This window comes from Aegilops tauschii, chromosome 7 (genome assembly GCF_002575655.3).
Source record: "Aegilops tauschii subsp. strangulata cultivar AL8/78 chromosome 7, Aet v6.0, whole genome shotgun sequence".
NCBI classification, from domain to species: domain Eukaryota; kingdom Viridiplantae; phylum Streptophyta; class Magnoliopsida; order Poales; family Poaceae; genus Aegilops; species Aegilops tauschii.
The window spans coordinates 45,441,656-45,455,366 of NC_053041.3; the positions used below are offsets into that span (position 1 = coordinate 45,441,656).

Sequence of the window (13,711 nt, forward strand, 5' to 3'; positions counted from 1 at the left end):
GGGTTAATAGGATTGACATCTTACTATTGTCAGAAAAACAACAAGTGCAGACTTGGAAACGAGGGGGAATAGAACCCGGAAGTTAAGCGTGCTCAGTCTGGAGTAGTGAGAGGATGGGTGACCGGCCGGGAAGTTAGATGATTTGGAATGATGAGGGGTGATTAGAGATTAGAGGTTAAATTGAGCAATGATGATGGGTGATTAGAGACTAAATTGTAATAATTCAGAAATTTGAAAAATTAGGAAAATTAAAAAAAATCGTAAAATTTCCTTTAGTCCCGGTTGGTGTTACCAACTGAGACTAAAGGTGGAGCTCCAGACAGTGGCCACGCGGAGGGCCTTTAGTGCCGGTTCGGCCCTCTAGAACCGGGACAAATAGGCCTTTTTCTACTAGTGTCTATGTCTAATTTCACTAATGATAGCTCCATAAACACCCTACTGTTTCTCAGAATGTCCTTGAGAACTTGTTTGGAGTCTGAAGCAATAATCACATTTTGGATCAATAGATCCTCAGCCAAACAAAGTCCTTCTCGGCAAGCTATCGCCTCAGGAGTCGCCACATCCGTTATACCATGAATGACCAAAGCTGAACTGCCCATATACTTTCTGGAGATATCTCGACAGACAGCCGCGGCAGCCCCTCTTGCGTGCGATTTGGACACTGCCGCATCTACATGAAGCTTATAGCAAAACCTGCAGGGGGAGCTTTTGGTTTGGTAGAAACCGTTCTAGGCACCGCAATGGTCCTGTTGCTACTCACTGGAACCACTTCAAGATCAGCAATGAAGTGAGTGATGAAACCATACGTTTCCCACGGACTTTGAAAAACTTCCTCATGAATAGCTTTCCTCTGTGCCCACCATATTGCCCATAATGTCACTGCTAACTTAGTAAATGCCACATGAGATAATGAATCAATCATGCTAAAAAAATTCACTGCTTTGCATCTGGTTCTGTTGTCTAGCAGAAGTGCTCCACTAACTCTCCATCAACTAGGGCCCAAACGCATCTGGCCATTGAACATTCCAACAAGGGTTAATTCCCGAGTAGAAAAAAAAAGTTGGCCTGGGGCGCAGCCCACTCTCTATCCCTTTTGCTGGGCCTCGGCGAGTCAGCCCAATAACAAACAGCGAAAATTTGAGTTTTTTGACGAGAAGAAAGGACTCGTTCCGTGCCCGTCCGTCGAACCTTATCCAGCCGCCGCTCGCCGCCCGGCCGCCGTGCCCCGTGTCTGTCCCGTGTCCCGTTCGCCGTGCGCCCATGCCCATCCGGCGAGCCCCGTGCAGCAGCGAGCAGTCCTCCCCTCCCATCTCCTTCCTGGCTGCTCCCCTTGCTGATCTGCAGGCTGCTGCCCCGTCCGGCTGAGGCTGACCGACGAGGCGGCGCGCCGGTGACCTCGTCCGTCCAGCCAGAACTCGACCCCGACGTCTGGCGTCCGTACTTCGGCGTTCCGCCTCAGCCAAAGGTATCCCCCATCTAGCCATCTCAAGTTCCTCAACCCAAGCTTAAGTTCTACAGAAAATGTGGCCGCTTGATAGATTGAAACATGATCTTTAATAAATTCTTGTTGCCCGTAGTGTAATAATTCTGCAGTTTTGTAAATGTGGAACCAATTTAGTATTTTTTTCAATATAATTTACAGGAAGGCAAGAAGAATAAGAGAAATAAGACAATAACATCCTTTTTTTTCAAGTTCAAACCATGGTCCTTTGTATGCATTGAAACTGCCGCTTTTTTGGGTGGGTGTATATCTGTGATCTATCTACAATGCCTCATACTTTAGTTATCAAATCTGAACTGGAAGGTATCATATTGCTGTTTGTGTATCTAAAAGTCTAGCTAAACCTGCACTTTGTCTCCATTTTGCAGTCAGAAGGAGGGCGAGGCCGCGAGGGTGCCATAGCTTATATCAGTTCTCTGTGTGCTTTACGGCGGAAAGGCTGCATACTTATTGGCTGGATTTTGTTCATCTCCGAACTCCAAATTCTAATGCTCTCCGTGTCTAAACCCCTTCTCTCCCTGAGCCCCCTTACTGCCATGGCGATTCGGCCGCCGCCGCCGCGTGCACCAACCCACTACGCCCCGCCTCACAGGCGGACATCGCCATTCCGCTCCGCCGCGCGAGCGGCTCCTTCTTCTTCCACCGCCGCAACGGCCGTCTCGTTGCCGCCATCTCCCAAGAAGGTCTCGTCTCCACTTGTTACCTTTCTCTTTGACAGCGTCAAGGACCTGAATTTCTACTTTGTACTGTGAAGGTTCTTGTGCCCATTGCCATGGGCACGGAGGAAATGGAGGCAGTCATCCTAGCCGGCGTCCTCAGGCGAGCAGGCGCTGACGTAACGCTGGCCTCTGTGGAGGACGGCCTCGAGATTGAGGCTTCCTATGGGACGCGCATCATCGCAGACAAGCCCATTGCAGCGTGTGCGGACCAGGTGTTCGACCTTGTGGCTGTCCCGGTAACCCACCTCTCTTATTATTATTTTAATTTTTGTTTTGTTTATAAAAGGAGCAAGAGCTTCGTATTTTCATTGCTGGAAAATGATAAAACAGGAGATAAACAGTTTTTTTGGGCACTAACATCGCTGTGCTGGTATCCTAAAATTTTGGCCAATACCACTATCCTCTTCTAGCTGGCCCCATCCAGCCTTAAAAATCAGAGTCTTAGAACTCCAACATAACGAGCAGGACAGCCTCAACACCTTACAGTCAAACTTGTCAATGCAGCGACCCTTTCTGACAAACCACCAAAAAATACTACAAAGAAATTGCTCTTAACCTGACGTTCAGTAATAGGACCTGACATTATCCAACCATAAACTTACCAGTCCCTTTCTAGCCCCTATGCAACAGATAATCCTTACTGAATATGCTATTACGAAAAGCGAGAGTCCAAAGGAAAACCTTGATCCTAGGGGGAATTTTACTGGACCACATTTTTTTATAAGGCCAAGAAACCTGAGCAGCTTTAAGCATAAGGTAAAGGGAACGAACTGTAAACTTGCCATTCTTCTCCAAAGTCCGATGACGCCTATCATGCTCCTCCAACAAAACCTTCTTCTCCCAAAGGTTTCTCCTAAATGTGATGCAACCAAAACCCTGAGTGAAAACTCCAGCTACTGTCCAATTCGTACTGAAGGTAAGATTGTACAACCGAGCAAACTGAACCGCTAATGGCTTGTCTCCTATCCACTGATCTTCCCAACCGAACAGCTTATTGGATTTAGCAGCAGAAACTTATGGAGCATTTATAGTCTCTCTTTGGGAGAGCATTACAATATTTCTCAGCATTTCTCTTTTTACTCTGCAAACTTTCAAACTGTTTCATCATATTTTTTTCCCTTTTCGTGCTGATTGCGACATGCCATCTCTTCATTATCACTCACTTGACCTGTGTTGTTATATGTTTGTTACGAACTGGCAGTGTATAAAATCTAATCTTCGATTGTTGGGGCGATGTGTTCAGGGAGGAATGCCTGGTTCAGTACGGCTGAGAGACAGCGAGATCCTTCAGAGAATTATGGTTAGACAAGCTGAAGAGAAAAGATTGTATGGTGCTATATGTGCTGCACCAGCTGTTGTTCTCATGCCCTGGGGTCTTCACAAGGGAAGAAAGGTGGCCATTTTTGCTACATGACTAGATTTAGTCGATCAAGATCTTCTTTAGTTTTTTTTTTCGAGAACACCTCGAGATCTTCTTTAGTTGACATTGCACCCTTATTCCTTTTTTGCAAGATCACCTGTCACCCGTCCTTCGTAGGAGATCTTCCAACATTCCGAGCTGTTGAGTCAAATGTTCAGGTTTCAGGAGAGCTCACTACTAGTCGTGGTCCTGGGACAGCATTTCAGTTTGCTTTATCATTTGTCGAGCAATTGTTTGGGCTTCACGCTGTTGAAGATGTGGACAGTACTTTGGTTCGTCAAAATAAAACTTGCATATCTTTGTTTTGTATCATGCCTTTTAGCTGACTAGACTATTTCTTGTAAATTTAGTTGTTCATGTGTTGTTAAACTTTTATTAATAGTGTACTACTGTACCTGCAATTCAGATTGTTGCTTTTATTCTAGGAAGTGTAATTTATTTTTCAGTTGCTTATGCTAGCAAAAACAATTTAAGGAAGAATGCTAACAAGTTTTTAGAATTTTTTTTTGCTATGACTTTATGAGGTGCAACTTCTTTCTTGCATTGTAACACCTGCTGACCACTGTGACATTGTTGTAAATTGCCCATGGATGTCATAGATTGATGCTGCTCTTGAAAGAAGTACAGAAGTCAACAGAGTTGAATGGCCTTTTGATCACAAACCTCAGGTCAGTTCATGTTTGAACTATAATTTGTGCTAAATTAATAGCTCAAATAATGTGCGTTTTTTCATGTAGAACCATAATTAATGTAAAATTTATGTTACAATAAATAGGATAATATGCTTATGCAAGTCTGTTTTTTTTACAAAGGGTAACAAGGCTTGCTTGACAAATGGATGCCTAAAGCATTTCTCGTAAACAAAACGGGATTGGGCAACACGAGAGTGAATACTTGCACTTTCTTGTTTTTGTTATTTGCAGCAATGCTTGCCTAAAGGTGCATGCTTGATTTAAGAAAGCTCTATATGAATTATTATTGTCTACCTGATTCCCCCTCATACGCTGTCACTGTACGTGAAAACACCCCCATGCCATATTTCTATGCAAACCACATTCATGCTATTGTGAAAAATAAAGTTCATATATCTGTCTAGTCATTACTTTCGGCTATGAGCATCAACGGGGAAAATGTTAGGAAAGGTGCAATCAGAGTCCAAGTTGTGTGGCATTGATTCTTGGGTGATTTGACCTATGAACAGGTTCTCATTCCAATTGCAAATGGGTCTGAGGAGATGGAGATCATAATGTTGGTGGATATTTTAAGACGGGCAAACATAAATGTGGTGTTGGCATCAGTTGACGAGTCCACAAATGTTGTTGGGTCTCAAAGAATGAAGATTGTTGCTGATAAATGCATATTGGGTGCTTCTGATTCAAAATATGATCTAATCATTATTCCTGTAAGTTGTTTTGCATTTCACATTTTTATTTGATACTTCCTATTCATAATATAAGCTATTTTAGAGTTTGTGCTAGTCAAATATTTGCTTGTTTGGCCATCAATATATATTGCAAATATTGACAATATTTGTGATATAGATAGCTACTAGAATACGAAAATTCCAGCTCAAGAAAAGGTTGAAAAGAAATAAATTTACATGTTCATCTTTCATGGTCATATATGGGAATGTCCAGCTCAAGACTAGTGTGTAAAGAAATTAACTTAATTTACATCTTTCATAGTTATGCCTGTGCGTTTCTGTGACAAAAGAAGTTATATGTTTACCATTCTTGTCTCATTCTTCTTAATCGTGTCTTAAGGTGTAGCAAAGTTAATATGTGTGCATTTGCGTGTTGTGCTGTCCTTTTGCTTGCAAAGTTAATATGTTTTTGTTTTCTTTGTCCAGTATTTTTTTTCTGCAATGTTTTATCCCTTGATATTGTCCAGGGGGGACCTGCCGGAGCTGAGCGTCTTCACAGGTCTACAACTCTTAAGAAGCTACTCAAGGAACAGAAGCAAGCAGGCAGGATGTATGGTGGGATCAGTTATTCTCCATTGATATTGCAGAAGCAAGGTTTACTCGAGGTGATTTTTCGGACTAAAAACTCATAGCATATCTTAATACCCCTTCATTGAAATAGAAGTAATGAATTGACGTCGGAATTGTGTTACTCAGGATAAAACAGTAACTGCTCATCCTTCCATAGTCAGTCAGCTCACTTGCCAGGTTATTGACAGCTCAAAGGTTGTGATTGACGGAAATTTGATTACCGGGAAGGGACTCGGAACAGTCATGGATTTCTCCCTGGCTATTGTAAGAAAATTCTTTGGCCATGGGCGAGCAAAAGGTGTGGCAAATGGAATGGTTTTTGACTACCCCAAGAGCAGAAACGCCTAGCATTGCTGGTACAATGGAGTAATGCGCTGAATGTTTGGTTATGGAATATAGATCTTGCGGTAGCTATGCTCAAACTTTTAAGTGACTGACTCTCTTGCGGAGATGGGAAATTTTCTTCTGTTGCCGTCTTAGTGGATAGCTGCAGACTGCAGTGAAATGTCCACTGAATATGTTGGGATGAACCACAACTGCATTGGGAAAATCCAGTTGGGGTCAGTTCATCTCAAGATGTTCTGCGCCGATGCGGCATCATGGGCATCAAGGGCCGCACGCTCCATGTGTGCTTTAAGGGCGCGGGCGCGGAAGACCTCCCCAGCGGCGGCGGCTCCCAGTACAGCAGCAGCGTCATGCACGAGTGGGCGCTGGACCGCGGGACAGCATGTGACAACATATAGGCACTATGTTGACAAGTTTATTTTCAACTTCTGGGCAATCTGCTTGCGTACGCTTTGCTGAATATTGAGGTGGATGGCCTGCAAACATGACAATACAGCAAGCAAAAATAGATCCATCCAACTGCTCATTGTTTGATATTGCTTTGGTGCTTAATACTTGCTTATAATTTTGCTTCGTGACCGAACGAGTTTGTATGTTATGTTTGCTGTCAGAATTTGTCCAAGAAAACACATTTGGTAATGCATCTTGGGTCGGTGCTTCTGTTTACTACAATAGGACATACAACAGCAAAATATCTCATGGGCATTACCAAGTCTCTGTAGCATGGACGTTCCCGGTTCCTCCTGGAACATATGTGCCGGTGATCTCTCTTGAGCTGCGTCACGTTTCATGTGTTTGATGGCATAGTCATTCCATATTCTTTCATCCCAAAGCATATTTTGGGGAGTTCACTTGGTGCAGAAGTTTGTAATTTGCAAGGTACTTACAAGGCTTTTCTGTCTGATAGATCCAACTGCTAAATGAGGCAACCCGGTTTTTTCCCCATTGCCGGTAGCATGTGAGATCAGCTCAGCGGATGAGCTAAAATCAAGAGAGTTTATGTTCAGCAGGTGGTGGCTCTGGTTTCTTGCTTCGCTTAGCAGGAGAAGCTCCAGGATGCCCCAAAGCCATGGGAGGAACTTGACTTCTCTTCTACCGGTTGGTTGCGAGACATGATGAAGGATAGGTAACCTTCAGATTAACGCAAGAGACAGTGATATTGTATCGATGCTCGGAATTGGATTCAGATGCTCATCAGCTGTATCATTCTAGTTGTTGTAGCTTCATCGATCATTGTCGTGGAGACTTTTGTGGGTTCTTTCTGGCGGTGCAATGGATGCCGTTTATTCATGGGTCAGATAGACCTTGGCAACGGTCCCGGAGAAGCCTTTTTTTTTAATCTGGCCCAGGAGTCGCCAATGTTATACCTCGCCTACTGCAAGACCGACCATAGCATCATCTTTGGCGCTCCTTTAGCGGGGGCCGCAACACAGAAAATGGGAAAGGGTAGGTTTTGGGAACCTTCTGGAAGGTTTCGGCTGGTTTTTTCTAAAAATGTCATGAACATATTTCTGAATTACGTGAACAATTGTTCTAATTTCACAAACATTTTTGTTGAATGGTACGAATTTTTATTGAATTACACCAATATTATTTTCATCGTATAATTTTTAAAAAGTATATCATGATCATTCTTTACGCATGAACTTTACAGAGTGCACGAAACATTTTTTTACATAGTTTTTCACAATATTCATGTCTTGTCTTTACTGACACTATTCATGCTGGTTTTGTCTTTTTTGTTTATCCATGTGTAGTTTGAATTTGGATCTGAATGTGATGTGAACATTCACAGTTTTTCTAGGAATTTTTTGATCAAGTTAATTTTTGACTTTTCCAATTTCGCATCATGAGAGCATCTAAACAGTGGTATCGCCTGATATTCTCCCCTACTTGTTAGTAGTAAATTTTCGCACAACGCAAGGGATGCGGCGCGGCTAGTCGTCTTGGCTTGGCCCTTGCAACCTCCTTCCCGGTAAGATGGCAATTTAACCCTCTTTGCCGCTGCCTGCCCGAGACGACTTTGCTTAGTAGCAGTGGTTAATTAGCTTTCACATGGTACGGAAATAGACTATTCGCTTGATTGATTATTAGTTAATCCGAGTAGTATTTTAGTCCTGTCCCAAGCTCATTACTTGCGTGATGGACCGTACATGCGACAAGGTCAGATATCAGATGCGCGATCCGTCTGACTGGGTGAATCAACGTTGGCATTTCAAACGGAATCTTGTGAGCAAGTAATAGAAAGCTTCACGCAGTGCAAAGGATGCGTGCATGCATGCGCGCGGCGCACCATTCATCTTGGTTGGCCCTTGGGACCTCCTTCTAGGTGAGATGATAAACCCGCTTTCTTTTCGTCTCGTGAGACGACTAGGGTAAAGCCTTTCTTCCTTCGATGAATCCGTGAATTCACCTCTCCTCTGTTGGTCGCTCAGTCGGTGGCAAGGAGGGGAATCCTAATTCTTCGACTCCGGCTAGTAGACATGTTACTGTTTTTAGTCCTTATAGGGGGCGCTCGGATATATGGCGCCATTCTTCTTCATGCCAGTCTTTTGGACTCCGATCCTCAAGTTTGTCTGTTAGGACAAATTAGACGGAGTTCCGCGCAGATTCCCGATATCTCCTCGGGGCGGCGAGGATAGCTTTTTTTTATCGTGCATACGTGACAACGAGATTTGGCGTAGGGTTCTTTAGATCGATTCAAGAGTTCAACGGCGACACTCGTAGCTCCACAGTGCTGCCCCATAGTTGCACGTGCACAAAGATTTCCAGACTATCATCGACAATGTTAGACCGGCTTTGGTATGAGAGTGGCAGGAACGACGCACGCGTTTTTGCGGTGGCAGCGGGCGTTCGGTGGTCCAGAAATCTCGACGCAATTTTTATTCAGTTAGGGGTGCTTTGTATTTGTACTGAAACTTTATAATAGATCTTAGATCTGAGTTCTTCCAGGAAAAAAAAACAGCTAGGAATTATACGCTAACTCGCTTATAACGATTGTCCACTAGTTAGTTAGTACTTTATCCTATCTCAAAAAAATGTGCCTAGTGGCCGTGCGTGGTGCCGTACAATGCCAAGGTCAACTGTCCAAAAAGAAAGTACTACAATGCGAAGGTCAAAATATATGGTTGGGCCATCGTGGCACTTGAACGTGTGACTTTTGCACGGACGGATGCGGCTGCTTGGATGCAGCAGTAGCTCTAGTCTACTAGCTGCTGCCCTTTCAGGACTCCTTTCCGGTGAACTGACAACGGAGATCTCGTTTATTATATGCACCCCACAGGTTCAACACACAGAATGATGCATGTTTACCGACCAAAATAATGCAATTGGCTCTAGAATACATATATGCATCCCCGTAAACCTTGACTTCTATGTACGACAAATACGGACAGCGACCGATACATGTCCTGGCGTCATCTCTAAAAAGACAAATATTTAGAAACGGATGGAGTAGAAGTTTTGTTGGAGTTCCGAGCAAACACCATCAGAGGCGTTCGGTCCCGCATACGAAACCTAAAGCGTTCGCACCCACACGCCTTCCAGACGAACTAAGAACCGGCCAAGGTACACGGTTAGCTCAGGATGACGATCTAAATGAACACATTTTGGGATGGAAACTATGTTGCTGGCATATGGCAGTTTTCACCATTTTACGTTGATTTAACATGTCAAGCAACATGGCATATCCTGAGCATGATAATTATCGTCCTTTTTTTTTTTTTAGGCCGGCAATTCTTCATGTTTACATCATGGCAATCATTAAAAACGAATGGCACTTATTCTCATGTAGCGTTGGAACTTTCTGAGAATTTCTACATACAACATGGCAAATTTTATACTTTAGAACATGATAATTATTTATTCAATACCATGGGAAATTCATCTGTTTTGCTATCCCAATTCTGAAGTGTTCGCTGGGATTGTCTTTTTTAAGGGACCGAAAACAAAAAAATTTCCGCAAAAAAAAAGAAAACATTTTTATTTCTGCAAGAGTTTTATAATGGAATTGTCACATTCATCGAATGTGCTCCTAGTTTCGTATCCCTAGTTTCCCATACCATTATACTAGCGGGAGACAAACGTTTCAGAACAAGGTGAAAACTATGAACTGCACGGATCGTACAGATAGAAGTCAGATCGGCGAACGTTTCAAACGGGACACACTGAAGCAACTAATTAGCTGGCATCTATCGTCACTGATTTGGATGTTTTGCAGGAACAGTTCGTATCAGAGTTTGCTATTTTAGAAATCTGGACAGGCGTGCCTTGTTGCTTTAACTAAAGCATCTGTAGCAGATTCCTTGAAAGTTATATTTGAGTGAGAATTTTTAACGATTAAGCGCTATGTAGTAGATCCCACAAATATTTAATTCCTCAAAAATATATGTTTTTACTCCCTCCGTTCCTTTGTGTAAGGTGTATTATTTCCGGCACAGTGACCAAGGCACAAAATTATAGACATGTTAGTATAAAATTACCCTTGGCAAATTTATTTGTTAGTAGCAAGTAAATCAGTTAGTCGAGGAAAGTATGAGATACATGCAATCAACAGAGAGATACTTTCCTTCTTTTGCTACAAGGAGAGATAAAGACAATCATGAGAGCGATACTTTTCATTTTTCTGGAGGGCTAACAAGGAAATTACGAGGAATTAGAAGAAATGCATCTTACATTCTGGAATTTTATTAAAAAAAGAATACACCTTATATAAAGGAATGGAAGGTGTATTTCTTAAAAGTTTGCTCTCTAGCCTATCTTAACACTTAACTTCTCTGGAAAAGTAGGGAGACGGCTCCCCTCCCGCTTTCATTGCGTGCCGACGGGTGCACGGGCCGATTGGCCCAGCTCTAACTAGAAAACTTGGCACCGCAGCCCCGAAACCCTAGCCCACCCCACCGTGCACCTATTTTATCATGAATTGGGCCTATCCCGCCGCCGATTTGGGCCGCCGCTGCCGCCTTCCTCTAGCTTGGTGCTCAAAGGGATACGTTCTGGACATTTAGGATATGGTGCCTCCTAGGGATCCTATAAGAGGTAGCAACTCATAGATTCATCATGCGGTGGAATAAGAACATTTTCCCCATCCTTTACTCCTCTAAATTCTTCCTATCCTTTAATCTCCAATATACAAGTCATTAAACTTTTGCACACCTAGTCCTTCCCTTATAACTTAATCCCCTAAAAATAATTGCACACATAATTTATTTCAACCACAAATTTAGACTATATTGATTGCATAATTATACAATACTATCACATTTACCATACCATGGCGTAACTAAGCACTAAACGAGCATAATTAAACATCCTTACCACTACATCAAGATAAAACGAGCTAAAAGGACTAGAAGAAGGCGATCTACTCCTCCTTGTCGGAGGAGAGTTCGATCACCCTCGCGCCGGAGACGTCGTGCTCATGGTCGTTGGTGACATGCCGAATCTAGGGCATACCATCATTGTCCTTATCTTTGGCTTCGACATCGAGCTCATCAAACAACTCCTCATGCTCTGTATCGCTGCGGATGATCTCACGGAAGTTACAAGCCACCTCTCGTCCTCGATGAAATCTAGGATGGCCTTGTTCTCTGCGACAAGCTGTGGATTGGCGAGGAGCTCGGCCATGGTGTGGCAGCGGCCTGCTCGACCTCGAATTGCGTCTCCGTTGCTAGGTGCTCCACCTCGGCTTATGCGGTGTTGTACTGTGCCTCCACCTCGTCCAACGAGAGGAGGCAGATGTCATCGCCCTCGTCCGCCTTTGCACCCCCTCCCCCTCCTCCGTGGCGGCGACCTCTATTCACTCCTCCACCGCCATCTCCTCCTCCTACCTCGAGTCTTCGTCGATAGCCATGTGGGCCATGCGTCGCCGCTTCGTCGAGAGTTGTGCATACCAAGTGATGTGGCATGTCAACGGCAATGGGGAGCTCCTTCACGGGTAGACGACGATGAGCTTGCGGGCGACGGTGCAGGCTGAGCTCACGGCATGGTCTCCTTCATGAATACATATCTCGGTTGGGAGTGCCCTTGGAATTGGAAGTTGGAACCTCCTTCCTCCCGGTGAGATAGTCAAACGGATGTTGTGCGTGTACGACAAGCATTGCCATCGATCACTTGTGAACCTTGCTATACGTACGATGAATTTTCGTCCAACACTCAGTACGATTAGAGACAAATCACAGATTATCAGTTTGTGGGCCATAGCATCTGCTCTTTGGTCGTACCAGCGTCCGATTAAAAAGAATCGTACGTATAGCAGTTTTGTTAATTGTCTGGTCGAGTTTTGTCCTGCCTAGTGGCCGTACGTGGTGCCGTACAATGCCGAGGTCAACTGTGCAAGAAAAAGAAGTAGCTAGAATGCCAAGGTCAAATGCTAGGGAATCCTTTTTGTTTCTTTGGAGATAACAAGCACTTGGAACGGGATCTGGACGCGTGATTCCATCCTGCACGGAACGTCGTGGTCCATACCAAGCACGATCCATGCGGCTGCTTGGATGCCCTTTCAAGCCTCCGTTCCGGTGAACTGGCAATGGGGATACCCTTTTTCTTATTATATGCATCCATCAACCCATCCACGGTTTTAAAATGCAACCACTGGTTCAACACACAAAATGACACACCCATGGTTACCTACCAAAGTACACAGAATGATTTTAAAATGCCCTTATATTATGAGATGAAGAGAGTATTTTCTATACCATGTCAGCTAGCGGAAGATGAATGTTCCAGAACAATTGAAACTATGAACTGTGCGCCAGATACGCCTTGTCTTTTCTCCTTCACAAGAAAACATCCAAGACATACCTCCTCCTCCCACCGGCGCCGCCGCTGATCCGCCTCATCCCCGATGACCTTTGGGCCATGGAGGTGCGGAGGACCTCCCCCCCCCCCCCCCCCCCAATCCGCCGGCGGGTGAGTCCTCGTTCTCGTTTCTTTTAGGTTTAACGTCTTGGTTGAGATTGTGTGGCGGCGGAGATGTCTCTCATTAGGAATAATGCCTCCCACGTTCTATCCCCGCCCTGATGGTGCGCCTAGCTTCGTCGGAGGGCGTGCGGAGGTGTGTCTCCGTCAGATCTCGCGCGATTCAGTCGATGCTGGTCTTCGGTGGATCTGTTTAGATTCCGAATTTATTCATCTTCGTTTGGGTGTACGGGTTTGATCCTTCCAATCTACGATTTTCTTCATCAGTGATGATTGCTGCTCTAGTGCTTTTGTCCTATGGGGACTTCGTACGACGACTTCCTGACTATGTACTACAACAAGGCTTGCCCGGCTCCGACGAGGACGCGGGGGGGGGGGGGGGGGGGGGTGGCGATGACGATGGCGCACCTTCGGCTCGCTCCAATGCTTGTAGTCGTCGCTAGGTGGTCCACAAACCTGGTTGTAATTTTTATTATCTCTGGTGTTCTTTGTAAAGTCATGATCGAAGATAAAATAGATTGGAAGATTTTCGGGGGAAAAAGGTTGAAACTATGAACTGCACGGATCGTACATGCACAAGTCAGACCAGCGAACGTTTCAAACGGGATACACTGGAGCAGTTAATTAGCTGGCATCTTTCGTCACTGATTTAGATGTTTTGCAGTAACAGCCCATGCCAGAATTTGCTATTTTTTAGAAAACCAGAGAGAGAGAGAGAGAGAGAGAGAGAGAGAGCGCGCGCGTGGAGCAGTCAGTCGGTGTTGCGTGCGTGTGTATATATACCGACCTGCAGAGCGCCAACTCTTGTCTCACAA

General features: G+C 44.4%; 1 protein-coding gene across 1 annotated transcript; it reads left to right on the forward strand.

Moving 5' to 3' along the window:
* Positions 1-1,116: 1,116 nt before the first annotated feature.
* Positions 1,117-6,617, forward strand: LOC109742542 (protein DJ-1 homolog C). Its single transcript, XM_073505947.1, has 9 exons — positions 1,117-1,465; positions 1,870-2,184; positions 2,256-2,456; positions 3,464-3,613; positions 3,733-3,912; positions 4,240-4,308; positions 4,842-5,042; positions 5,531-5,668; positions 5,760-6,617. Exons 2-9 carry the CDS (start codon positions 1,990-1,992, stop codon positions 5,979-5,981), a joined length of 1,356 nt encoding a protein of 451 aa, XP_073362048.1. The 5' UTR covers positions 1,117-1,465; positions 1,870-1,989; the 3' UTR covers positions 5,982-6,617.
* Positions 6,618-13,711: the final 7,094 nt, after the last annotated feature.

What these genes read in the sequence shown, in the direction of transcription:
- LOC109742542 (XM_073505947.1), top strand. Translation starts at nt 1,990, where the DNA reads ATGCTCTCCGTGTCTAAACCCCTTCTCTCCCTGAGCCCCCTTACTGCC. An exon ending in GTCTTCACAAGGGAAGAAAG is followed by an intron (nt 3,614 to 3,732) that starts GTGGCCATTTTT and finishes CTTTTTTGCAAG; the next exon opens with ATCACCTGTCACCCGTCCTT. An exon ending in CTTTTGATCACAAACCTCAG is followed by an intron (nt 4,309 to 4,841) that starts GTCAGTTCATGT and finishes ACCTATGAACAG; the next exon opens with GTTCTCATTCCAATTGCAAA.